This window comes from Pogona vitticeps, chromosome 5 (assembly GCF_051106095.1).
Source record: "Pogona vitticeps strain Pit_001003342236 chromosome 5, PviZW2.1, whole genome shotgun sequence".
NCBI classification, from domain to species: Eukaryota; Metazoa; Chordata; class Lepidosauria; order Squamata; family Agamidae; genus Pogona; species Pogona vitticeps.
In genome coordinates, this window is record NC_135787.1 from 183640606 (window position 1) to 183667916 (window position 27311).

The 27311-nt window shown below is 40.0% G+C and overlaps 1 protein-coding gene and 1 long non-coding RNA gene across 6 annotated transcripts in view; one reads left to right on the plus strand and one right to left on the minus strand.

Moving 5' to 3' along the window:
• LOC110084675 (1-phosphatidylinositol 4,5-bisphosphate phosphodiesterase zeta-1) overlaps positions 1-23700 on the minus strand; it is a 60279-nt gene extending 36579 nt beyond the window's left edge. For 3 of the 5 annotated variants that reach the window (XM_020804236.3, XM_020804233.3, XM_078376406.1), the window contains exons 1-2: positions 3931-7684; positions 1305-1449 (exon numbers count right to left, since the gene is read on the minus strand). In XM_020804236.3, the coding sequence (XP_020659895.3) occupies positions 1305-1449; positions 3931-4145 (360 nt within the window). In that variant the 5' untranslated portion in view covers positions 4146-7684. Of the gene's footprint in view, positions 1-1304; positions 1450-3930; positions 7685-23571 lie in introns of those variants that run through there. The other 2 variants (XM_078376405.1, XM_078376407.1) reach the window with 2 other exon arrangements.
• On the plus strand, positions 1435-26191 carry LOC144583159 (uncharacterized). Its single transcript, XR_013536800.1, has 2 exons — positions 1435-3487; positions 25069-26191. It is a non-coding gene; the product is annotated as an uncharacterized LOC144583159 (long non-coding RNA).
• Positions 26192-27311: the final 1120 nt, after the last annotated feature.

Consider the following 27311-nt stretch of genomic DNA (forward strand, 5'->3'; position numbering starts at 1 on the left):
TCCTCACTATTTCTAAAATTGCTTGGAGTAGGTTTTGTTTCATCCCAAAATTGTCCTTGTTGTGGCATTATGTCCCAGATGTCAAATAATTGTATTCCAAGTGAAGGTTGTCTAGATGCTTAAAGTAATCCGTCCAGTTCCATCAATACTTGCTTTCCATAGGTCCACTTTAATAGATTGATCATCTTTCGGGTTAAGCTTGAAACCAGTCTCAGATGTAGAGAGTTTTCCCCACCTAAAGGCTGAAGGGAGAAGAGAAGAGTCCCTGGAAAATACTCTGATGTTGGAAAATGTGAAGGCAAGAGGAGAAGGAGAAGACAGAGGACGAGATGGATGGACAGTGTCAGTGAAGTTACCAACATGAATTTGACCAAACTCCAGGAGACAGTGGAAGACAGGAGGGCCTGGTGTGCTCTGGTCCATGGAGTCATGAAGAGTCGGTCACAACTTAATGACTAAACAACAAAAGGCTCAATGTCACATCAAGTTCAGAACCCAGTATACGGTTTAAAAGTTCCACTTTGGCTGGATTGGGCTTTCTAGCGGTAATTTATCTGTAGTTCAATGCCGTCCTCAAAAAGAAAAGGAATTCCAAACAGCCATAAAGTGTTCAAGGTCACTGATTCTAGGCTGTTTATCAACACCTTAGATAGCTGTTACAAGTAGCATAAACAAATTTTAGTTTCCTAGAGTTGTTGCCAAAAATGTTTTCAGGAGATTCTTAAGTTTATAACAACAAACTAATACCAAACTTCCTTCCTTGAAGCATAATTAAATGTCTAATTAATATCCAATTTATTTTCCTTGTGTCTCCCTGTGTTTTCCCCCTCTCTCCAGATTCACTGCTGCTCAGTCAGTGTTTAGGAATAGAAGACAATATTTCTGCCATAGGAATTGTCTCATCCAGGGATAGTAAAGCAATACACTTTAAAAATATTTCTCACCCAGTGGTAGCACAATGTTAATTAGGCTGGTCTATCATTTAACCCAGCTCTTATAGACCAAACTGAATTAAGAATAAAGGTGAGACCACATGTTTTCAGTTCTACTAATTATTTTTCCCACAGACAAACCAGATGTATACACATATTCAAGATATAGCTGCTAACTTTCCACTCAATTTAAATGCATGATCAAAGTAGCTCCCAAGTAAAACCAAGCAAGCAACATCATAACACATTTAAGATGAAAAGACATTAAGATAGTTGCAGAAACATAAACAATTAGATATGTAGCAACTCTGAAGAAACGTTCAACTGATGATCATGTCTGGTTACCTTTAGATCTGTCATACATATACATACCAAAAAAGCATATTTGTTGATCACCTGGATGACAGTCTTAAAGCTAATTTTGCTTGTTAAGGTATGTCCATGATAAACAACAGGATCTTTGCTTGGTCCATCCCAGCAGTCAATTTCCAGGCAGCGGCACCCTTTCATGAGAGCACTTAAAAGAGGTAGTGTGGGGGGGGGGGAGAGAGAGGCAACTAAGAAACTTAGCAAAGAAAGATATTTTTATTTGTGAGCATACTAGAAGTTGTTAAAACAGAATATATTCCACACCCAACTGGGCTGTGGGGAAAGTGGACATCATGAAATTGTGTACCCAAAGCTTACATGCCATCAAATGTGTATCCAAAGCTTACATGCCTAAGAGGAATTTTCAAAGAGGTAGCTCTATTAATTTGTTCCAGAGTATATAACAAAAACAAAATAAGGTGTTTGGCTCCTTTAAGCCTAACAGATTTCAGTTTGTGCTTCTGTGGACTACAGTCTAGAACAGCTCATACTGAAATAATTTTTTAGGCTTATAGGTACCACGAGCCCATGGTTTTCATTTTTATTATACGTCTAGGAAGCTAGGCTTTGGGCATTTTCTTCTCATATGGAAAGGAACAGAGCTGCATAAGGGACGACCATGTGCAAAACAGGCAGGCCAAACAGTACAATACAAACAACTGTATGGATTGACCTAATTACTGTTTTCTTTTTAAAAAATATTGATAACCAAGATAACATGATTTCTTAAAAATCTGCTGCCCTGTGGCCAATTTCCATTCTAGGGATGAAAATTATTCATATCCTTTATTGGAAATAAGTCCTACTAATTTGTGTGGGACTTAGGAGCTGAATATCCCTGATGCTTATTTTAAATATTTGTATAAAGATAAAAGAGCACATCAATAAAATTAAGCTGCAACCCTTCCCTCTGACAAAAAAAAAAATCTTTCTACTGCCAGGGACCTTTAAAAAAATTGAAGACATTCAAATTTATGATCCCCTGCCTACATTTTGATGTTACTACAAAGCCTTGGGTGCAGATGGTAGTAATGACAAAGAGCATGGACTGAACCAATCAAGAGAAATCCCTGGAGATACCTGCCTTGCCAGGTTCTGCAGAACATAATAAGCTTGCTATCAGTTTCACTCAAAAAGTAATGTCCCCTCCTCATTTCTTATCCTTTCTTATTTTTATTTTTATTTTGTATTGTATTCATTGATTCATAGTAGTCTTGGTATTATATGCTCACTGTTATTACCTTAAATATGTCTTTTAATTGTTGTAAGCCACTTCCAGTCCTTTTCACGGAGAAAGGTGAGTTGTAAATAAATAAATAAATAAATTTATTTAAAATAGTTTTACTCCACCTTTGTCCTCAAATGGACCCATGTACATTTTCATGAATGCAAACAAATGCATGAACACATACACTATGCACAATTAGATTATACTCAAGTGACAAATCCTCTTTGTACCCTTTTGCCCAAGAGATATATTGTTGGTTCTCCTATGCTATGCCCTCTGAGAAGTTCCAGTACCTACATCAGCTATCTATTGTTGTGTATTTGGGATTTAGCAGAATCCTGGATTAAGAACCAAATCAGTAGAAATAAATGCAATACATTCAATAGATGTCTATCTCCTTCCATTTAGAATCATAAGGTTGGAAGGCGCCTATAAGGCCATCGAGTCCAAGTCCCTGCTCAATGCAGGAATACAAATCAAAGGACATCTGCCAGGTGGTTGTCTACATTTCTCTTGAATGCCTCCAATGTGGGAGCACTCACCACTAGCGGTGCGATGTTCATATTAATCTCCCAGCCATAGGTGGCGGGGCTGATTGGACCCTCCCCCTAGAACTGGGCCATCCACTTGCCGCTCATGGTGGGGCACACATAACTATAGCTGTTCAAGCTGTGCCGACTGCAGAAGCAGCCCTGCCTCCCTGTGCTACTGACCAATCTAGCAAGGAGGCGGGATGACACATCTCCCTGCTCAGCTGCTGAACTACAATAGGAATCGAGCACTTCTGCCTTTTCTTTGTCTACTATTATTATTATCTCCATTGAGTAATGAGCCCCTGTTTCTTTTCTCTTTTGCTATGCATACCTGCTTTTTTTTTAACTTCTGGTGTCTCTAGCTAACCTCAGCTCATTTTCAGCTTTTGCCTTCCTAATGCCATCCCTGCAATTCATTGCTACTTGTCTGTACTCTTACTTTGTGACTTAGCCTCCTTTCCACTTCCTATACATGTCTTTTTTTTGTTTTGTTTATTGGAATTGTTTTTAGTTGTACCTTTAGAACTTCCTTTTTAAGAAATTCCCACCGTTCTTGAACTAATTCTTTGCCATACTTTGACACTACATGTTTATGTTATCACTGATAAGACACTAAAAAGTATTGTTTATTATGCAAATATATATCCTTCTACTCAAATCAATAGCCAGTTTCAAATGTTATGCGTTATCTCTCAGATTACGTTGTAGTCTACTTTGTTTTCTATGTGTGTTTATGTGAAGTACATAAACTTACATTTCTAAAATGCTTTTGCTAATGGATGCAAGAGAACATAAACTTTTTTGTTAACTATTTATTTAAATGTTATTTAATTTTTTATTTCATTTTATTTAAATTAGATGGAAATACCTTGCATAGCCCCAGAGATGACTTGGCCCTACTAGCTGATCAGATATGAGGTAAGTGTTATGTGAAGATGAAATAAAGTATTCACACAGTGGACGGGACATATCTTGGTAAACAGTTCTGTGCTCATTTTTAAATATCATGCAGTCCTCTGAAGTCATGTATCTTAGAAATCCTTCAAATGTCATCTCTTTATTTCTCTTTGCTGAAAGCCACATTACAGAAAAAATATATATTTACATTCAGTTAAGTCAAACTTGAAAATATTCCACAATATCAATGCAGTTGGAAGTCTACATGAAGACCTAATTTTTTAAATTCAATGTGTTGTAAACTTTCTTAAAAGAATTACATGACGTAACTTATTTGGTTTGCATAAGCACTATCTCACATTCATCTGAACTCAGTAGATGAAGACTATTTTTCATACGTTTTTCATACGTATTTTTAAAAAACAATTAAAAACACTGATGTTTCGGCAGGCCTTCCCCTCAACCAATTCCTGATTTTCCCTCTTTTTCCCTCTCTCCTAGTGTCTGTTACATCTTGTCCAAAGTTTGTCCCCTTTTTAAAACTGTTTTAATTATATTGTATCACGCCTGTTGTAAGCTGCCTAGAGTGGTCTTAAGTGACTAGATAGGCGGGATATAAATAAAATAAAATAAAATAAAATAAAATAAAATAAATAAATAAATAATACTGTGCCAGTGGGAATGCTGCCACCCCATGGAAGGGATGACAGGGAGACCCTCCTTGGCCATGTGTTCCATAAAGTTGAAGTTCTTAGGGCTGCTGGAACTAGACTTTATTACAGTAAGGGAACAAGAAAGATTGGGTGCCTGACACATCCCATCATGACCATTCGCAGGTGGGCTGAATTAACTTCACTAACCCCCACAAAGTCCATTCCTAAGTTCAGTCTGAGTTCTATCCACTGGACTGGTGCACTCTGCAGTACATGGCTGGAATCTGGTCTTCCAAAACGACCCCAGCCACCTAATGTCCTTAAGGGAGGGGTTGTATTGCTGAGTGCACAGATTCCCTCATTCCCCAAGTCCTTCCAGGGGTCCACAGGCACTCCTTTCAGTGTTTCCTCCAGAACCTTCACTGAATAAGGGTGGGGCCTGGCTGGTGTGCTCAATAGGGCAGGGAGTGGATGAGGGGATCAGCACTGGTGTTTTTTTTATTATTTTATTTATATCCTGCCTATCTAATCAATTAAGACTACTCTACCTTCTCCATGCTCTTATCATTTAGCAACCTGTCTGGACCCATACCACAGTCCAGGGGTTCTCCACAGCACATAATCCACTCCCAGAGCACAAAATACTGTATGATCTCCAGCTCCTCTGCCACACTCCCATCTCCTATGCCTCCAACTCTGTTGAGGGCAATATCTCATCCACTCTTCTTCCTCCTCTAAACCAGGCTCACACCAGCTTGGACCTGCTTCTGTCCCCTTTCCAGGTGTGGCTCATCTTCCTCCAGCTCTTTCTCCCCAACCATAACTTCCAAATCATTTTCTGTAACTTCCTGGAGCCCAGCTGCCAGGTTCTCCATCAAGTCTACTAGCAGGCATGGGCAGATAGTCCCCCTCCCAGCCAACTGCATCATTTTTCTGATAATGCCTAGCCAGTTCAGATTATCATAACAAGCAATAAATGTGACCATCTCTGCACAGTATTCAGCAATATGAATTGGTAGAGCATGTGCTGGCCAGTCTATTAACTGGAATTGACTATAGAGAGCATATTGCCATGGATGTGTTTAATATATAAACAAACATTGCCACAATATGTTCTTTGTAGTCAGTCTGAGTCAACTATGTGCCTGTTAAAAAAGCAAGGGATTAGACAAATTCATAGAGGACAAAGATACAAATCATAATGCCTATATACAATCTCTGAAAACCAATAACTGGAGAAGAACAAGAATGGGGTAATTGCCTTTACATCCTGTTTCTTGGCTTTGGAGAGGCATTTGGCTCCTGTATTTTAAAATACATCCTTCTCTTTTTTAAAAAATCAATAAAATAAAATCCCATTTTTAGTTTTTAAAGATTCAATGAGTTAGATCCAGAGATCCTTTAAGGACATCTGAATAATTTTTAAGAAATCTTGTGGGGTACAACATTAGTTTTATGTAGTTAATATTGTATATAAGGCTGGCAGAAGAAAAAGATGAGACCTTTAAAGTGGTGCAAAAGAAAAGAGAAATCTTTATGTTCAGAGTTCTGAAGCACACAGCCATCTTTATTTCAACATCAAGTACATTTTGTCTTTACTTTTCATTCCTTTGATCCAAATTATTTCGAATCCTCACTTTCTTAGTTTGCAAGCCTTTTGGGAAGAAAGAAACCATCATTTTCAAGGAGAAACACTGTTCTGCATCTGAACCCCTGGGATAGCCAGGCTGTAGGCTAATTAAATAACCCAATTTTTTGCTTTACTGCCATGTGGCAGCAGACCATAGGATTGAGTGCTAGAAAGAGCATAACATACCATCAAAATGACTTGGTCTCCCAAGTATCTGCTTGAAATACTATAATATTGTGAAGAAATAAGATCTGTGATTTTAATTATGAATTCAAAACTCTAGCAGGACAGGGGTGAATGATGCTGCCTTACATGGCTAGGGCAAAGATGCTGCTCTTTGACTGTTTTGACATTGTCTGTACTGCCGCTGTCAAATTAGAGAGAATTGGCTTGTTTGTTATAATTCTTATTGGATAAAATCCTCCTTTTTGGAACCTTCTTTGGCTCCTTTTGTGCACACATACTCATCAGAAGTATTGCTTCCTTTCAATGTCATTTGTGCAGTGACAGTAGGCAGAAACTGCTACCAAGTAGACAAGATCTATCATGGGAGTTTCCCCCAAACAAACACCTCCTCAAATCCTGACCTTGTCAAGACATGTTTGTTAAATCAAAATTATTATCACTTTTTAAAAATATACGTTCAAATTCATCACAGGCATGTGGTGAACAAAATAGTTCCAGGTTATCAAATTGTAAGTAAGCCTTCAGATAAGTTTTCATGTTAGAAGAGCATAGCTCAGTTCTTGAAACAGCATTTCTGCTTGCAAAGTTCAGCTTACATGTTGTTATGTGCCACCAAATTGCGTCAATTTATAGCAATCCTATGAATTAGCAACCTCCAAAAGGTACTAGCACTAACAATCCTCCTCAGGTCTTGGAAATGAAAAGCTGAGACTTCCTTTTTAAGTAAATCAACCTTACATTTTGTCTTCTCTTCCTGCTGCCTTTAACTTTTCCAAGCATTGTTGCCTTCATCATCATCATTATCTTAGAACTGCAGAACTGGAAGGAATCAAACCCCCACCCTCTGGCTCCACAGCCAGATACCTAAACCACTGAGCTGTCCAACCATTTCCAATGATTTCTGTCCTCTCGTGCTACACCCATAGTGTCAATTCAGTCATTTTCACTTCTAGAGAGATTTCAAACTTGATATGTAAGCCGCCCCGAGTAGACGTTGTCTAGGGGGTGGGGTAAAAATCTCACCAATTTATTAATTTTCCTGGCAGTTCATGTTGCCAGTAAATATCTTTACCACCACCTTATTTCAAACAAATCAGTTTTTTTATGTCACCTTTCTTCACTATCCATTTTTGATATCTGTACACAGTAATTGGGAATATACGTATTTTTCGCTCCATAAGACGCACCTCTCCATAAGACGCACCAAATTTTTAGGAGAAGAAAACAGGAAAAAAATCTGTTTTCTTCTCCTAAAAATTGGTGAGCCTTATGGAAAGGTCCGTCTTATGGAACACAACCTAGGACCATTTGGAGGCTCACCCAGCCCCCTCCCCCCAAAGGCCATAGGGGGCAAAATCACCACCTTCTGGGGCTCTTTTGAGGCTTGGAAAGCTTCAGAAGAGCCCCAGAAGGTGGCAATTTTGCCCCCTCTAGCCAGGTGGGGGGGGCAGGGTGAGCCTCCAAAGGGTCCTAGAGTGTGTTCCAGGACCCTTTAGAGACTCACCCTGCCCCCCGGGGTCAGAGGGGCCAAAATTGCCACCTTCTGGGGCTCTTTTGAGGCTTGGAAAGCTTCAGAAGAGCCCCAGAAGGTGGCAATTTCGCCCCCTCTAGCCTGGGGGGGCAGGGTGAGCCTCCAAAGGGTCCTAGAGTGTGTTCCAGGACCCTTTAGAGACTCACCCTGCCCCCTCGGGGTCAGAGGGGCCAAAATTGCCACCTTCTGGGGCTCTTTTAAGGCTTGGGAAGCTTCAAAAGAGCCCTAGAAGGTGGCGATTTTGGCACCCCTGGACCCGTGGGGGGGTGGAGGAAGCATGGCAAGGGTCCAAGGGAGCCTTCCAGACCCTTGCCACACTCCCCCACCCACCCCCCACGGGGCCAGCGCGGGCAAAATAGCGACCTTCCAGGACCTTTTGAGAAGCTTTCAAGCCTCTCAAAAGGTCCTGGGAGCTGGCGATTTTGGCACCCCTGGACCTGGGGGGGGGGGTGGAGGAAGCATGGCAAGGGTCCAAGGGAGCCTTCCAGACCCTTGCCACACTCCCCCACCCACCCCCCACGGGGCCAGCGCGGGCAAAATAGCGAGCTTCCAGGACCTTTTGAGAAGCTTTCAAGCCTCTCAAAAGGTCCTGGGAGCTGGCGATTTTGCCCCCCCTGGACCCGTGGGGGGGTGGAGGAAGTATGGCAAGGGTCCAAGGGAGCCTTCCAGACCCTTGCCACACTCCCCCACCCACCCCCACGGGGCCAGCGCGGGCAAAATAGTGACCTTCCAGGACCTTTTGAGAAGCTTTCAAGCCTCTCAAAAGGTCCTGGAAGGTCGCTATTTCGCCTGTGCTGGCCCCGTGGGGGGGTGGGGGAGCATCGCAAGGGTGCTGGAAGGCTTCCTCGGACCCTTGTGATGCTCCCCCCCACGGGGCCAGTGAGGGAGAAGTCACCACCTTCGCACCATAAGACGCACGGACTTTCTACCCCCCCTTTGGAGAGAAAAAAAGTGCGTCTTATGGTGCGAAAAATAAGGTAATTCTATCCATAATTCTATGAATGGTTACGACCTTGACCAGCAGCACTTAAGTATCTTTTCTAATCCCTTTACAAGTGTCTTTTTCTGCTTCTCAGCTGAAGTCTCCATCTGGATTACTAATTGAACCAAGGCACAGAATACCTTCAGTGATGTCAGTTTTTTCACTGTCAGCAATAATGTTATTCAATTGTAATATATTCATTGTTTTTGTCTATTTTTGTATTTTGTTCACCTGTAATCCTGTTTTTTGCAGTTTCTTTAACTTTTGTCACTAGTTGTTTCAGGCTCTAATCTATGTAGGGTATTTAATTTTTTATAATTCGTTACTGATAGCATCAGAAAAAAAATACATTTGGATGAGATAAACATAGCTAGTCTAGGTGGACTTTACACATTCCTTACTCAGAATAAAAGGTGCATTAATATGTACATTTATACCTCATTTGATTTGATTTTTGCTTAGTCTTTTGATGCAGAAGGCATCAAAGGGAGATTACATAAAATAATACAATATGGTAACACTAGATAGTCTCCAACATATGGCATTACTTAAGCTGGTCCTCATTATCCCACTACCCAGAAAGCCTGGAAGGCTTTTATTGACCGATGGTAGATAAGGAAAAATGAGATACAGTTCAGCCTGAGGTGAAATTTTACCAAAAATTGCTCTGAAGACTAATTTTTTTAAGATGGCATGCAAATATATATAATTTAGAATATTTGCATGCCATCTTTGAAAAAATAAAAGTCTTCAGAGCAATTCCTTTTTCCTTATCTACCATCAGTAAAATTTATATATGAAAACCATATATATATATATGGACAGGATGCTTACCTGTAATTGCAGTTCTTCAAGCGATTATCAGTGAATTTGCATACAGTATATGGGGGTTCTGCACCTGCACAGAAAGTAGCCTTGGAACTTTCGAGAATCTAAGGAGAAGCATTTCCCTCTCCTCTAGTGTCAATACCCAGGCATACTCTAATGGCTCTCACTCAGGTCTCCTCTGTCCCACCACCGGAAGGAAGTTCCTCCCCCTCTGTCTGAATGTGACAAAGGGGAGGAGGGCAGGATGTGTAAGTTCACAGAAGATGACTCAAAGAACTACAGTTACAGGTAAGCAAACTGTCTTTCTTCATCGTAGTCTCTGTGAATCACAACGATGTTAATTGGTTCCAAAAAAATCAACGTTGTGTGAAACATCGTTCTGTGAAACACCATTTCTCATAGGAATGCATTGAAAACCGGTTAATCCGTTCCAATTGGAATGGATTGCCATCGCTGAGTGAAAATCCCCATAGGAAACATCGCTGTGTGAAACAATGTTTCCTTATTTGGAATGTATTGAAGCCGACTCAATACATTCCAATGGCTTTGCGAAGTCCTTTTTCGCTCCTGTAAAAGTGTCTTACAATGTTTGGAAGCTGTTTTAAATGATTGCAATGGTTAGTCCACCTCCTGAAACCTATGCAAACTGATTTTGGTGTTGTTCTGACACTTCGTTAATTTATGATGGTTTTTTGAATTTTCTCCATTGGAAACCATTAGGGAGACCATCCAATGGTTTCCAATGGAGAAAATGCAAAAAATCATCATAAATTAACGAAGTGTCAGAACAACACCAAAATCAGTTTGCATAGGTTTCAGGAGGTGGACTAACCATTGCAATCATTTAAAACAGCTTCCAAACATTGTAAGACACTTTTACAGGAGCGAAAAGGGAGATCGGGAAAGAGCTCTTTGATCTCCGTTTGCCTTTTAAAACTCTTACCGATCTCCCTTTTCGCTCCTGTAAAAGTGTCTTACAATGTTTGGAAGCTGTTTTAAATGATTGCAATGGTTAGTCCACCTCCTGAAACCTATGCAAACTGATTTTGGTGTTGTTCTGACACTTCGTTAATTTATGATGATTTTTTGTTTTTTCCATTGGAAACCATTAGGGAGACCATCCAATGGTTTCCAATGGAGAAAATGCAAAAAATCATCATAAATTAACGAAGTGTCAGAACAACACCAAAATCAGTTTGCATAGGTTTCAGGAGGTGGACTAACCATTGCAACCATTTAAAACAGCTTCCAAACATTGTAAGACACTTTTACAGGAGCGAAAAGGGAGATCATTGTGTGAAAATCCCCCATAGGAAACATTGCTGTGTGAGGCAGCAAATTTGACAGAAAAAGGCATCGTTGTGTGAATTCATCGTTGTGTGAGGCACTCGTTGTGCGAGGCACCACTGTATATGGGTGACTAGCAACCTCACTGGAGGAGAGATATCACACTATCACCAATGAAAGCATTGTTTGTCCAAAAGAAGTGTCCTGCTGGGAATGAATGTCCAGCCTATAAAGCTTGACAAAAATAAATGGCTGTTACCAAGTCATAGCCTTGCAGATGTCAAAGTCAGTCCTCTTTGGGCTGACTCTTGGTCAAGGTTGCAAAAGGCCTCATTAGGTGGCTTTTAATACCTGAGGTTATACCTGAGATGGCCAATGGACCATCTCGTAAGCTAACTTGATGGTCTCTAAAACCCATTTTGTCAGTCTTTAGGATGACACCAGGTTGTTGAGAGGCTTTGAGGATCACTGAAAAAAGTAGGTAACACAATTGGTTGTGATGTACAAAATAGTTGGGTGATGAGAAGAGCAAGGATAACAAATGAATGCTCCGTGCTTATTGGTGTGATACTTGGCTGTTGTATTGTCTGTGGACACATGAACAACTCAACCTTTCAGCTGCTGCTTGAATGCTCAAAATGCTCTGAGAAATGCCAACAAGTCAAGTTAATTTGTGGTGCTAGTGCTCTTTTGCAGTCCAGAAACTGTGAGTGGTGCTCTCCTGGCAATGTGCTCCCCACCCACTTAAACTTGCATCTGTTTTGAAGATGATGGGACAGGTGAGATTGCCTGAAGGGAATTTCCATTAGTAGGTATGTAGGAATTGTCCATCAAGATAGGTGCATTCTGAGATGGGTTGGTATCTGAAGTTTCTTCATTTGGTGATTCTCTCAAGGGACTTAAGGAACTCAGGGGATTCAAGCTGTGAAGGAGCCACATTTGAAGCAGATACATTTGCAGTCTTGCATATTGAACACCCAACAGTCATTGAATGACATAAGCTGTGCCTTCTGCTACATGCTGCAGCTGCAGAATGGAACATACTATGTGGGAAACTTGTCATTTGGCAGAATATTTTTAAAGGATCTGAGGAAAATGAGAAAGTAGAAGAAATAAAGAAAGAACTATTTACAGTTTGAAGAACTGTAGAATTCTAAGTAATCAAGGCTCCAGTGTTCTCACTGAAATGCTGCTTGTGCTTTGGGTGAGAGCCCTTAGGGTGTGCCTGGTAATGCACCGTGACATAAAGGGTGATGATGCTTCTCCTTAGGCTCTAGAAAGTTCTGAGACTGTTCCTGTGCAGGAATGTGTGATTCATGGAGACCACAATGAAGAACCAATGTGTTTCATGTACATTTTATATTCAGGCACTTTTTAAATTGTTCACAAATACAGAATTATAAGCAAAGTAAATAATGGGTTAACAGTACAGTGGTACCTCGACTTACGAACTTAATCCGTATTGGATTTCCCATAGGAATGCATTGAAAACCATTAAATCCATTCCGGCTGTTTTTTGGTCTTATGTCGAGGCGCTATTCGCAAGCAGAGGCATTAGTTCCCGTAGAAACTAATAGGAACTAATGCAAAGCCGCTTAGTCCGTACTAGGTGGGAGATTTTTTTTTATTTTTTTCTTCTTTTGACCTAAGATGAATTTAGGTCAAAAAAAGTGCAGGAAAGGTCTTTTTTCGTTCGCAAGTCAAAACAACATTTTGCGAACTGAGCCATTCGTAACTCGAAATGTTCGTAAGTGGAGATGTTCATAAGTCGAGGTACCACTGTATCTAAATTTAATGATTTTTAAAAATCAGAAATTCACCAGTTATGAATCTGTCCTTAAACGGCTGAATCTTTAATAAAAGAATGATTTAGATTATAAATCCATTAAATGTTATATAACAGACGAGAACCACACGTATCACATGGGCATATTCAGCCCCAAGGGCTGTCATTCCAGCAGTCAGCCCTTTCAAATGTACTAAAGCACTTGGAAAATAACATTTTCAGTTTAAGTAAAAAGCATTTTCTGGTTTTTTCCCAAAATTCAGTGGCAAACTAGGGACAGCCTTTCAAAAAAGAGAGAGAGCACATCTTGTTTAACAATTTTTTGTGGTTTGTTGCTGAAATCCTGAGATATAACATACTGCTGAATTTCAGCAACACCGCGGTGATGGAATGTATGCTATGTGGAATCTCAAGGGAACAAAACAGAAATTTGCAGAATTAGCTGTCCTTCTTATACAAGGTAAAATATCAACACAGGCTTTCAAATAAAAAAGAAAAATGGTTAACATTGACCAAAATCCTACTATGCTTATTTGTTTATTATAGTGTAAATGAGACAACTTTTGCTGCATGTTATGAAACAAGTGTAGATATTATCTGTCACATACTACATTGCACAACTCAGCAGGCAACAAATAATTCATTAGTTCAAGCAAATTGCCATCAGAAGTTACACCATTTATGTTATACCATGAATAGAATATTGGCCATTAGTGTGTATTATACTCAGGCATTAGAGCTAAAATACAAAATTCATCATATAAAACTTACCAAATTATACAAGACTTTTCAAACAGTTGGAAATTATGAGTGGCAATGAATTTCAAAAGTCAGCATTATATTCCTTTATTTGATTCTAAAATCATATACAGTGGTGCCTCGCATTACGACATTAATTCGTTCCAGCAAAATCGCTGTAGAACGAAAACGGCACAATGCGAAAATAAAAAGCCAATTGAAACGCAGTGAAACCCCTTCAATGTGTTCCAATGGGCTGGAAACTCACCGTCCAGCGAAGATGCTTCATTTTTCGGTGCCTGTGCAGCAAGGAATCCGTCCCAGAAAACAGCAGGGAGCCGTTTTGTTTACCCGGTGGCCATTTTGAAACCACCAATCAGGTGTTCTAAAAATCGTCGTTTTGCAAAGAATCGGTTCCCAAAGCAGGGAACCGATCATCGCAAAGTGAAAAAACCACATTCAGACCATTGTTTTGCAATCGCAATTGCGATCGCAAAAAGATCGTTGTAATGCGGTTTCGTCGTAATGTGGTTTCATCGTAATGTGGGGCAATTGTAAACCGAGGCACCACTGTATGCTACATATATTAGATGTGTAACACATCAATTAAATATTGCAGCCAAAGTCTTCTTGCGTGAAGTTATGCCAACACAAGCAGATAGCATAATCATCATCAAGTTTTTGTCACTCATTAAAGATTTCCTATTCCTTTTGATTCCTTTTGACCTGGGGAAGCCTTTGGGAGCCTCAGGTCTGAGGAGGGGGCCTTTAATGCCTGAAAATTGCCACCACTGGGGGCTTCAGAACCTGGGGGCAGGGTAGAAAAGGAAACTAATGAGTGATAAAGGCCTACGGCTAATGACATCATCAGCTTGTGTGGACATAACTTTATGCAAGAGAAGTTTAGCTAATATAACCATAAATTTAAAAAAAGTAGAGAAATATAGCATGTCCTTTGTATACATCCTAGAAGATTGCACAAATAAATTTATTTTTGAACTGTGTCTAAATCATAGCCACATGGGAGACATCACAAAAGGCACTTCCCCAGATCTAAAACTCTTCTCACATTATCCTTAGGATAACATAAGCATACAATTTAAAGGTAAATAATGTACAGAAAGGGCCAGACAAATTATCCACTCCTCCAAATCTATGCACTGTTGGAATAATTATGGATGACCAGCTTCACTTAGTCATAGAAGCTCATCTTTTTCGAGTGTTTCTTGGTTACTGACAACAGGGATATCAGGCAAAATAATAATAATAATAATAATAATAATAATAATAATAATAATAATAATAATAATAATAATAATAATAATAATAACAACAACAACAACAACAACAACAACAACAACAACAACAACAACAACAACAACAATAATAATAATAATAATAATAATAATAATAATAATAATAATAATAATAATAATAATAATAATAATAATAATAATAATAATAATAATAATAATAAAGAAGGCAAAAACACTGTGGCACCTTAAAGATTAACTGCTATACAATATTTTAATGTGAACTTTCATGGACAAATGCCATATAATCCCACTCTTATTATGAGAAAGTAGACCTGTGTAGACACATTAAATTGGAGTTTTCTTCTACAACAGCAGGCAGAAGATCAAGAGGAGTCAAGAGTGCTATTTATTGTCATCCGAGATAGCCATGACATTTTCCCCAGGTCTAGATCAGTGGTTCTTAACCTTTGTTACTTGAATGCTTTTGAACTGCAACTCTCAGAAACCCCAGTCAGGACAGCTGGTGGTGAAGGCTTCTGAGCAGAGGTGGGACTCAGCAGGTTCGCACCTATTCTATAGAACCGATTCCTAAATGTACTATTGGTTCGTAGAACCGTTTGCTGGCCTGAGAATGGAGGAGGGGCCAGGTGACCAGCGACTAGTGGGGGGGAAGGGGGCACAATTAGCTGCCTCCCTTCCCATGCCACACTGAGCCATCTGAGGTGGGGTGGGGGTGAGAGAGATAGAGCCCTGGAAAGAGCAGAGGCATCACTGGGGGAAAGGGGGGGGGAGGATGACTCCTTGAGGGGGGGTGATTGACAAGGCATGAGGGCAGGACACAGAGGGAAAAAGTTTTGGAGTGAGACAGCTTCAGTCAAACACCCAACTGTCCTCGTTTTACTATGATTTTTTTTCAAGTTAAAGGTACCACATAAGACTGTTGCTCTGCCTAGAAACAGTTTTTTTTTTTAAATCTCAGAGAATATCCAATGCATGAACCGGTTACGGTCTCACTGATCCACGCAAGCAAGGTATACAATAGAAAAGTCACTCACACCACAAAGAGATCAAAGCTCCAAGCTCCATTTAGAATAACAAAGAACTTTTCCTCCTGCCCCAATACTGACAATTTCGGGAGACAAATGGCACACATATGGCCCACTCTGTTAGAAGAAGGAAGACAGCTATCAGTATTTTAACACTAGTAAGATTTACTATTCTTGAAGGCCATATATCCAGGTTCAAGAAAGGAAAACACATAAACATAATCAATAGATAAGGGGAATTGAAACTTTTCTCTTGGAAGCGGCCGCCGAGGGTGAGTGGGGGAGGTGGAGCCTGCCAGGGCTCTGAGGGAAGACATCATGACCACCAGCGCTGCCACCAACACCAACGCCCCTCAAAGTGACTGGCAAGGAGAAGCGGTGGGTGCAGGGTGGAGGGGAAAGATGGAGGAGGAGGAGACTTCAGAGGATTCAGTAACTGAAGGACTGATTGAGGTGGTGGGGTTGAGGTGGAGTGGCGACAGATTGAAAAGAGACCATACCTTGCAAGCCAGAAGGAAACGGGGGGGGGGGGAGAATAACTCCACAACAGGTGTGCAAAGGCGGCCTCCAGGTAACAACAAACAGGGCTATCAGTCATTTCAGGAGCAGGAAAGGGGAGGGAAGCAATTTTTACTGGTAAGCTATAGGGCGAAATAGGAGGTAAAGGGAAGGAGAGATGTGTCAGTTCTCTGTCAGACTTGGTCATAAGCATCCACTGTGAGGTGTTTGTTTGTTTGTGTGTGTGTTTGGCACATGCCCATGGTGAGGGTAATAGCAGTGGTATGCCCAAACAGATACTCTGTTTGGGCATACTGCTGGAAGACCACTGTGGAAGAAGCCCTCATCGGATCCCACTGTCCTGGATATTTATTTATTTATTTATTTATTTATTTATTTATTTATTTATTTATTTATTTATTTATTTATTTATTTATTTATTTATTTATTTATTTATTTATTTATTTATTTATTTATTTATTTATTTATTTATTTATTTATTTATTTATTTATTTATTTATTTATTTTTTTATTATTATTATTTATTTTATTTCTATCCCGCCTATCTGGTCTTATTCGACCACTCTAGGCGGCTTACAAATCACAGCAATAAGTTCTAAAAACATTATAAATTAATAAAAATAAAGGTCAAAATGATATAGAAAGAGAAAGATCGTCAGGGGTTAGCTGTTGGGAAGGCCTGCCTATACATAAGTGTTTTTAATTGTTTCTTGAAAATACCCAGCGAGGGAGCGGCGCGGATCTCAGGAGGTAAGTTGTTCCATAGGCGAGGAGCCACCGCCGAGAAGGCCCGATTTCTGGTCTTCTCATTCCGGGCCTCTCTCGGCGTCAGGCTCCTCAGCCTCACCTCCTGGCTCGCACGAGTGACCCGGGTAGATCTTGGTGGGAGAAGGCGTTCCGCCAGATATTGAGGTCCTAAACCGTTTAGGGCTTTATAAGTAAGCATCAATACTTTGAAGTCGATGCGGAATCGGATGGGCAGCCAATGCAACGCGGCCAGGGTGGGGGAGATATGTTGGTATCTTCTCACTCCACTAAGTAATCTGGCCGCAGCGTTCTGCACCACCTGTAGTTTCCGCAGCAGCCTCAAAGGTAGCCCCACGTAGAGCGCATTACAGTGGTCTAATTTATTTATTTATTTATTTATTTATTTATTTATTTATTTATTTATTTATTTATTTATCTATTAATCATTAGGACATAGAACCTGTTGTTAATTTATTTGAATCCCACCACTGCTTCTGAGAGTTGCAGTCCAAAACTCCTGAGTAACCCAAGGTTAAGAACCAGTGGTCTAGATCAAGTAACCATCATTCATAACTTCACAACTGATACAAAACATAGCAGCACATCTTCAAAGGGGATGGATTACTAAGATCTTTCCCCAGAGCCCAGATTTGTATTAGCTTCCTACTGTTTTCAAAACACAATTCAACTTACTGGTTTTTATTTAGGAAATTTGCACAATATACATAAGAGACCTCTCCTTTGATATGCCACGTTATGATAGATCAAACATTTCTTTTATAGCTCTAAACTCAAAATTATAATGATATTGCAAAAGCAAAGGAAAAATAGAAAGAAAAAAGGGGAAACAGAGAAAAATAAAATACTTGGGGGTAGGGCAATGCTCCAAAATCTTGCCTTCCCAGTTAACTTGGAGTTTCCTCTGTGCTTCTCTGTTCTCTAAGTTCTTTAAAACCTGTGCTTTTAAAGGATTTGGTTTCAACTGGCTGATTTTTATCATATAAGGATATAGTAATGCAGAGGTTAGCTGGTGCTCAATGGCCTCAAAGGTTTCCCCTTGCACTGCCAAGGCAAGAACATCAGCATAAATGATTTTAAATTACATAAGCATCAACAAAGATTGAAGACTTGTCCAGTACAAAATTAATGCAAGTAATAACTCCTCTCCAAAATGAGCTGACAGCTGGGCATAACTACAGCAGTAAGAGATGCATCAAAAGAATCACAGTACCAACATTTATATATATTCAGACCCTTTCTAAAAAGACACTAGTGTCCAGTATATTCTAAACATTATCTTTTATTGGATGAGTTGCAGCTTAAGATCTATGGATCTCTCAGGTATACTAGTGAGTACTGCCTTTCATATACCCAGCAGACAAAATTAAAATACTGTTTCAGAAATGTATGTAAGGTTCTGTGCCATCTTGAATTTCTATGAAAGGAATTCAATTTTCTTTTACTGAAGGTAGATTTGGTTTTCCTAATCTTAGTTTACATCCTCAGGCATATCTGCTAAATGGTATTAATTATTGGAACTATGTTCCACAGTGATGTTATCCATCTTGGACTCCTGGAGCCTCTCTCCAAACGGACAATAATCTCTGCAGTAAGAAAAATATGGCACATATTGTCAAGATAATTCCAATTCGACCCACATTCACATGCTAAATTAATTTTATGGGGTGAGCCGGCCTTAAAATTGGGAAGAAAACCTTTTTATGGAGGATGTGAAAAGTAGGCATGATCTGCCAGCTTCAGTTAAACAGCTATATTTACTATTACAGATTCTAGTGATATCTAAAGATGATATCACTCTGCAGATATGATATCAGAGTGGTATCATCTGCATATCGGAGGTTGTTGATATTTCTTCTGGCAATCTTAATTCTGGCTTGAAGAAATATCAACACCTCCGATATGCAAATGATACCACTCTGATGGCAGAAAGTGAGAAGAAATTAAAGAACCTCTTAGTGAGGGTGAAAGAGGAGAGTGCAAAATGGTCTGAAGCTTAACAGCAAAAAAATTAAGATCATGACCACCAGTCCCATCACCTCCTGGCAAATAGAAGGGGAAGATATGGAGGCAGTGACAGATTTTACTTTCTTGGGCTCCATGATCACTGCAGATGGTGACAGCAGCAACGAAATTAAAAGACGCCTGCTTCTTGGGAGGAAAGCGATGACAAACCTCGACAGCATCTTAAAAAGCAGAGACATCACCTTGCGAACAAAAGTCCACATAGTCGAAACTATGGTTTTTCCTTTAGTGATGTATGGAAGTGAGAGCTGGACCATAAAGAAAGCTGACCACTGAAGAACTGATGCCTTTGAATTGTGGTGATGGAAGAGGCTCTTGAGACGTCTCCTGGACTGCAAGGAGAACAAACCTATTGATTCTAAAGGAAATCAACCCTGAGTGCTCACTGGAAAGACAGATCCTGAAGCTGAGGCTCCAATACTTTGGCCATCTCATGAGAAGAGAAAACTCCCTGGAAAAGACCCTGATGTTAGGGAAGTGTGAAAGCAAGAGGGGAAGGGGATGACAGAGGATGAGATGGTTGGACAGTTTCATCGAAGCTACCAACATGAATTTGACCCAACTCTGGGAGGCAGTGGAAGACAGGAGGGCCTGGCGTGCTCTGGTCCATGGGGTCACGAAGAGTCGGACACGACTAAACAACAACAACCAGAAAAATGATCCAGCTGCATTGAGTGCTCCAGAGTCTCCTGCACTTTTGAAAATGCTTATTGTATCAACCAAAGAAAGGAAACCAAATTATTTCTTTATATCTATCTACTGTCAGTTAATAAATATGATACACAAGGTCTCAGATATGAATGGAACATGGATATGGATCCTTTTATTTTACCTAATGCATTGTTACAAGGTATGCTCATACATTTATAAATAGATGCATCTCATTTATACATATTTTATGCACACACTCCATACATGTCTTTCTATTGACTTTAGCTGGATATGTGACATAGTACACATAAGGCCTTACAATACTCCTGGAAATTGTTACTTTTTAAAGACTAGGATGATATAATAATGCTGGTAGAAGCTAACTTTTAACATCTAGCACTATCACATTTATAATATTTTAATTTTACTTAATTTCTCAGGTTTTTAAAATGTTGTTAGTTGCTCAAAACATCTGATGCTACACAAGCTAAAAAGCTACATTAAATTAATCTAATCTAACACTATATTTTATTTGTTATTACAGTACTCTAAACTGAAAATACAAATAATAGGTGGAGAATGCAAATTATTTCAAGATGCCTTTTTCCAGAACTCATTTGCTTCAGCTTATTTATATCTTGAAGGCATAAATAAATCATAGGTTGAAACAAGTTCAAAATATCTGTCCTTACAAGTGTGTGCAGCTTTCTTAGAAGTGCATGCATAGTGACCTGCATAGGGCTGATCTGTTTTAGGTTATTATCAGTATTTTCTGTTAATTTTTTGTTTTAATGTCTGTATCTCATTCATGATGCTTCTACAAAGATACTGTAGCTCAACAGTAACTGATTACAATAATTCAGTATCTATAATACCAATTTATTTTTATTTGTTTTATTCTGATTAGTGGTTTCTCTAACTAGAAAAGGTATTGCAGATGATTCTTACTTGTTTTAGGTATAGTTGTCAACTTCTCACATGTTGACTTTCCATTTGTTGGTCTGTTTCTAGTACCATGTTTCTCCGAAAATAAGACAGGGTCTTGTATTAATTTTTGCTCAAAAAAAAGCATTAGGGCTTAATTTCAGGGGATGTTTTAATTTTTTTTTTCATGTACAACCATCTATACTGTATTTATTCAAATACAGTCATGTCATCTTCTGGTTGCTGCACAATGGTGGAGGACAGGGTTTCACTTAACTAGGGCTTATTTTTGGAGTAGGGCTTGTATTAGAGCATTCTGAAAAATCATACTAGGGCTTATTTTCAGGATCTTATTTTCGGGGAAACAGGTTACTGATAAAGCAAAGAAAGAGATGTGCTGCCTATATACTGTCCTATAGTGCTTAAAGCACTCTCTGGGCAATTTACAGTTCAATTATGCAAGCTACACATTGTCCCCAAAGTGAGCTTGTTTTATTATTATTCAATTTAGCAACCTTATAAGGATGGAAGGCTGAGTATAACATTTTTGGTACTTGGGATTGAACCAAGGTCATGAGCAGAGTTTTGGCTGCAGTACAACTACTGTGCCACAAAGCTCCTGAGTGGATTATCTGTACAGTGGGTACCTCGATTTACAAACTTAATTCTTTCAGGAAGATGGGCATAAGTCAAAATGGTTGTAAGTTGAAGCGCGCGCGCGCACGCACACACGCGCGCGCACACACACACACACACACACACACACACACACACACACACACACACACACACACAAATCACTGCAAGACCGGTCAGAAACTTGATTAATCCCTTCCAGCTGAAAGGGGGAGGGGGAGAGAAAAGCAATCAACTGTTGCAAGACCCATTGCAAATGCAAACAAGAGAAGGCAAAAAGCAATCAAGTGTGGAAGACCTAATGCAAAGAAAACAAACCAAAAACCAATAAACCGTGCAAAACCCATTGCAAATGCAAACAAGAGAAAGCAAAAAGCAATCAAGCAGATCATGCAAGGGAGGGACTAAAAAGCAAGGAACCCCCCCCAAGACCCACTGGAAATGGGCGGAAAATCCAAAAAGCAAACAAACCCCCCAAGACCCATCTGAAATGGGAGGGGAGAATCCAAAAAGTAACCAAACGCCCCAAGACCCATTGGAAATGGGAGGAGAAACCAAAAAACAAACAAACCCCCCAAGACCCATCACAGCACAGAAACATAACCCCCTCAGCTCAAAACCATGCCGCAAAAACACCCAGAACAGTTTTTAAAAAGCAGAAAACAGCACCTTACCTTACAAGGAGCCTGAAGTCTCCCTGCAAACACACACACACTCTCAGAAGCAGAAGGAGGCAGTCCCAAGCCTCCGAAGCCTCCAATGATCTCTAACTGCTGGGATGAAAGAGCTACAAAGATGCAGCCTCATTGTTACCTACAGTTAGAAATTTGAATTTCCCACCTTTTCCCCCTGCCTTTTTCTGTTCGTAAGTGGAAGCTCCGGTGATAAGTAGAAGCAAAATTTTGCGGCCAGAGCTGGTTGTAACTCAAAATGGTCACAAGTAGGGCCATTCGTAAGTGGAGGCACCACTGTATATGTTGTTAGATGACAACTCCCATCAGTCTTATCTAGCATAGCCAATGGAGAAGGATGGCCAGAACTATATACAATGAACATTTCCAGTGAACAGGAACAACCATAAGTTGTCCACATATTTTGGGAAGTTCAGTATTGCTCTTGGGAAAGTTTTATGAGCTATACGTTAAAATGTCTCTGAATGCTAAAACAGCACGTAGTAAATACAACTCAAGATAGCATGTGTTAAACATGTATCTGTACAATGTTATTCTCACATAGCACAAACTCTAACTCACTCTTGGGTAAGTCTGAAGTGTACTGCAACCTAGACTGTATTGGCCATGTTTCTGCTATGAGGAAAGTCCCTCTGGTACAGTACTGTAGGATCATGTCACTTGGGCAAGAACAGGTATAGTACAAGTAGTGATCATTATAAAGTAAACCTAACCCCCTGCATGCACAGTGGCAATACCTGAGCAAACAGCATGACCTTGTGTTGCTATGTTGGTAGGACTTTCTGCTCAGCAGAATCTCAATATGATACTGGCCATCACCCTTACAAAATTAAACAAAGTAAACATATCAATTTTGCCTTAGGTCTGATCACAAGTTATTTAAAATTGAAATTTCTATGCATGCTGATGTTCTCAATAAACTTAGATTTATGTCCAAATATATATATGTAGTACAGTGCCCCGCTTGACGACGCTAATCCGTTCCAGCAAAATCGCTGTAGAATGAAATCGTCATCAAGTGAAAGTAAAAAGCCCATTGAAATGCACTGAAAACCGCTCAATGCATTCCAATGGGCGAAATACCTCATCGTAAAGCGAAGATCCTCCATAGGGCGGCCATTTTCTGGTGCCTGTAAAGCGAGGAAACACAGCCGGGAGCCATTTTGAAACAGCGCGTGGCCATTTTGAAACCCGACGATCAGCTGTTTTGATCGTCGTAAAGGGAAAATCAGTTCCTGAAGCAGGGAACCGATTGTCGTCAAGCAGTTTTTCCCCATCTAAACACTGTTTTGCGATCGCAAGAAAATTGGAAAATACTCATCGTGAAGCAATTTTGTCATCTACCAGGGTAAGCGTCTAGCAGGGCACCACTGTATATCACTGCAAAATACACATCTTCAATGATAAAAATTAGTTTCCAAAAACAATTAATACCATAAAATAAAATTGTTTAAGAAAATTTAAATCATCAGCATACCTTCTTCAATAGGTTCAAATTTCGCAATCAGTTGAGAAGCAGTTGTTTCATCAGTTTCAGGCTGAAATTGTTCACGTCTAAGAAATTCAACTAGATTTGGTAGTTGTAGGATTTTGTGGTTTGGAGAATGAGTTTTGAAGATTTCATGAATTTCATATCTGTGTGCTATAGCCCGGTAAATCCCTCTAAAATCATCTAGAGTAATAGTCCCAGACTTCAGTGAATCGCTTGCCTACATGGGGGGAAATGGACAGACAAATGTATAATGAAATATACAGGGCACATGATATCATTAATACAAAACGAAAAACAAGGATAGGCATTTCTGTGCAATCCTAAAACAACTAAAAAATCATGTTTTCTCTTATGCAGATAAAAATGAAGATTAAAAGAAAAGCCCCCTGGATCTGACAAAGGGTTAGTCTAACTTTTTAATTCCAGCAATAGCCAACGAGATGTTTCCAAGAAACCCATCGTCGTCGTTTAGTCGTGTCCAACTCTTCGTGACCCCATGGACAAGAGCACGCCAGGCCCTCCTATCTTTCACTGCCTCCTGGAGTTGTGTCAAGTTCATGTTGGTCGCTTCGATGACACTGTCCAATCTCATCCTCTGCCGTCCCCTTCTCCTCTTGCCTTCACACTTTCCCAACATCAAGGTCTTTTCCAAGGAGTCTTCCCCTCTTATGAGATGGCCAAAGCAGGGCAAAGGCTAATAGAGTTTTGTCAAGAGAACAAGCTGGTCATCACAAACACTCTTTTCCAAGAACACAAGAGGCGACTCTATACATGGAAATTACCAGATGGGCAATACCGATATCAGATTGATTATATTCTCTGCAGCCAAAGATGGAAAAGCTCTATACACACAGCAAAAACAAGACCTGGAGCTGATTGTGGCTCTGATCATCAGCTTCCCATAGCAAAATTCAAGCTTAAACTGAAGAGAGTAGGAAAAACCACTGGGCTAGTCAGGTGTAATCTAAACCAAATCCCCAATGAATACACAGTGGAAGTGAAGAACAGATTTAAGGAACTAGATTTGGTGGACAGAGTGCCTGAAGAACTTTGGATAGAGGCTCGTAACATTGTACAGGAGGTAGCAACAAAAACTATCCCAAAGAAAAGGAAATGCAAGAAAGCAAAGTGGCTGTCCAGTAAGGCCTTACAAATAGCAGAGAAGGGAAACAAAATGCAAGGGAGATAGGGAAAGTTACAGAAAATTGAATGCAGACTTCCAAAGAATAGCAAGAAGAGACAAGAGGGTCTTCGTAAATGAACAATGCAAAGAAATAGAGGAAAATAACAGAAAGGGAAAAACCAGAGATCTGTTTAGGAAAATTGGAGATACTAAAGGAACATTTTGTGCAAAGATGGACATGATAAAGGACAAAAATGGGAGGGACCTAACAGAAGCAGAAGATATCAAGAAGAGGTGGCAAGAATACACAGAGGAATTATACCAGAAAGATTTGGATACCCCGGATAACCCGTATACAGTGGGGTCTTGACTTGAGAACTTAATCCGTATTGGAAGGCGGTTCTCAAGTCAAAAAGTCTGTAAGTCAAGTCTCCATTGACCTACAGTGCATTGAAAACCGATTAATCCCGTAACAGGCCGTTTTTGTTCCATTTTGGTTTTTTTCTGGTCTGTAAGTCAAATCTCAGTCTGCAAGTCAAACCTAAATTTTGCGGCCAGAGAAGTCTGTAACTCAAAAAGTCTGTAAGTCAAGCCGTCTGTAAGTCAAGGGTCCACTGTAGTGTGGTTGCTGACCTTGAGCCAGACATCCTGGAGAGTGAAGTCAAGTGGGCCTTAGAAAGCATGGCTAACAACAAGGCCAGTGGAGGTGATGGCATTCCAGTTGAACTATTTAAAATCTTAAAAGATGATGCTGTTAAGGTGCTACAATCAATATGCCAGCAAGTTTGGAAAATTCAACAGTGGCCAGAGGACTGGAAAAGATCAGTCTACATCCCAATCCCAAAGAAGGGCAACGCCAAAGAATGCTCCAACTACCGTACAATTGCACTCATTTCACACGTTAGCAAGGTTATGCTCAAAATACTACAAAATAGGCTTCAGCAGTATGTGGACCGAGAACTCCCAGAGGTACAAGCTGGATTCCAAAGGGGCAGAGGAACTAGAGACCAAATTGCTAACATGCGCTGGATTATGGAGAAAGCCAGAGAGTTCCAGAAAAACATCTACTGCTGCTTCATTGACTATGCAAAAGCCTTTGACTGTGTTGACCACAGCAAACTATGGCAAATTCTTCAAGAAATGGGAGTGCCTGACCACCTCATTTATCTCCTGAGAAACCTATACGTGAGACAGGAAGCAACAGTTAGAACTGAATATGAAACAACTGATTGGTTCTGGGAAAGGAGTACGACAAGGCTGTATATTGTCCCCTGGCTTATTTAACTTATATGCAGAATACATCATGCGAAATGCTGGACTAGAGGAATCCCAAACCGGAATTAAGATTGCCAGAAGAAATATCAACGACCTCCAATATGCAGATGATACAACTCTGATGGCAGAAAGTGAGGAGGAATTAAAGAACCTCGTAATGAGGGTGAGAGGAGAGCGCAAAAAATGGTCTGAAGCTTAACATAAAAACAACAGCTAAGATCATTGCCACTGGTCCTATCACCCCCTGGCAAATAGAAGGGGAAGAGATGGAGGCAGTGACAGATTTTACTTTCTTGGGCTCCATGATCACTGCAGATGGTGACAGCAGCAACGAAATTAAAAGGCGCCAGCTTCTTGGGAGGAAAGTGATGACAAACCTTGACAGCATCTTAAAAAGCAGAGAAATCACCTTGCCAACAAATGTCCAAATAGTCAAAGCTATGGTTTTTCCGGTAGTGATGTATGGAAGTGAGAGCTGGACCATAAAGAAAGCTGACCGCCAAAGAATTGATGCTTTTGAATCATGGTGCAGGGGGAGACTCTTGAGAGTTCCCTGGACTGCAAGGAGAACAAACCTATCCATTTTGAAGGAAATCAAACCTGAGTGCTCACTGGAAGGACAGATCCTGAAGCTGAAGCTCGAATACTGTGGCCATCTCATGAGAAGACTCCTTGGAAAGACCCTGATGTTCAGAAAGTGTGAAGACATGAGGAGAAGGGGGCGACACAGGATGAGATGGTTGGACAGTGTCATTGAAGCTACCAACATGAATTTGACACAACTCCGTGAAGCAGTGGAAGATAGGAGGACCTGGCATGCTCTGATCCATGGGGTCACGACTAAACAACAACAGCTGGAGGCTAGGGGATGTTGATCACTGAGGCACAGATTCAAATAGGACTCCATTCATGGCTCTTTTTACAAAAAGCAAAACTGGGAGCTCCAGATTGTATTTAAGCTAAATAAAAACACTAGACTATGCAGTTCATGACTTATATGAGATTTCAGAATACGTCAGAGGTACCCATTACAGCAAAAACTGCTAGCCTGAAAATATATCACTTCTATGGTATGATTTTCACATTTGCCTCTTTCTCCTGCTGTTTAACAATTACGTAAAACCAATTATATATAAAGCATTATACAGTCCTGGAGAGAGACTTTACAACTACTGTACCTTTGGATTACTTTTGAACTTGGCCAATATTATAAGCTAATCAGCATTTGATTCATAGTAAACTCTTCTTTAAAACATTTCTCAACTATAGAGATGAATAATTCTTTTACACTTACTCAATTATACAAGTTCTCACCTTAAAAATGTAT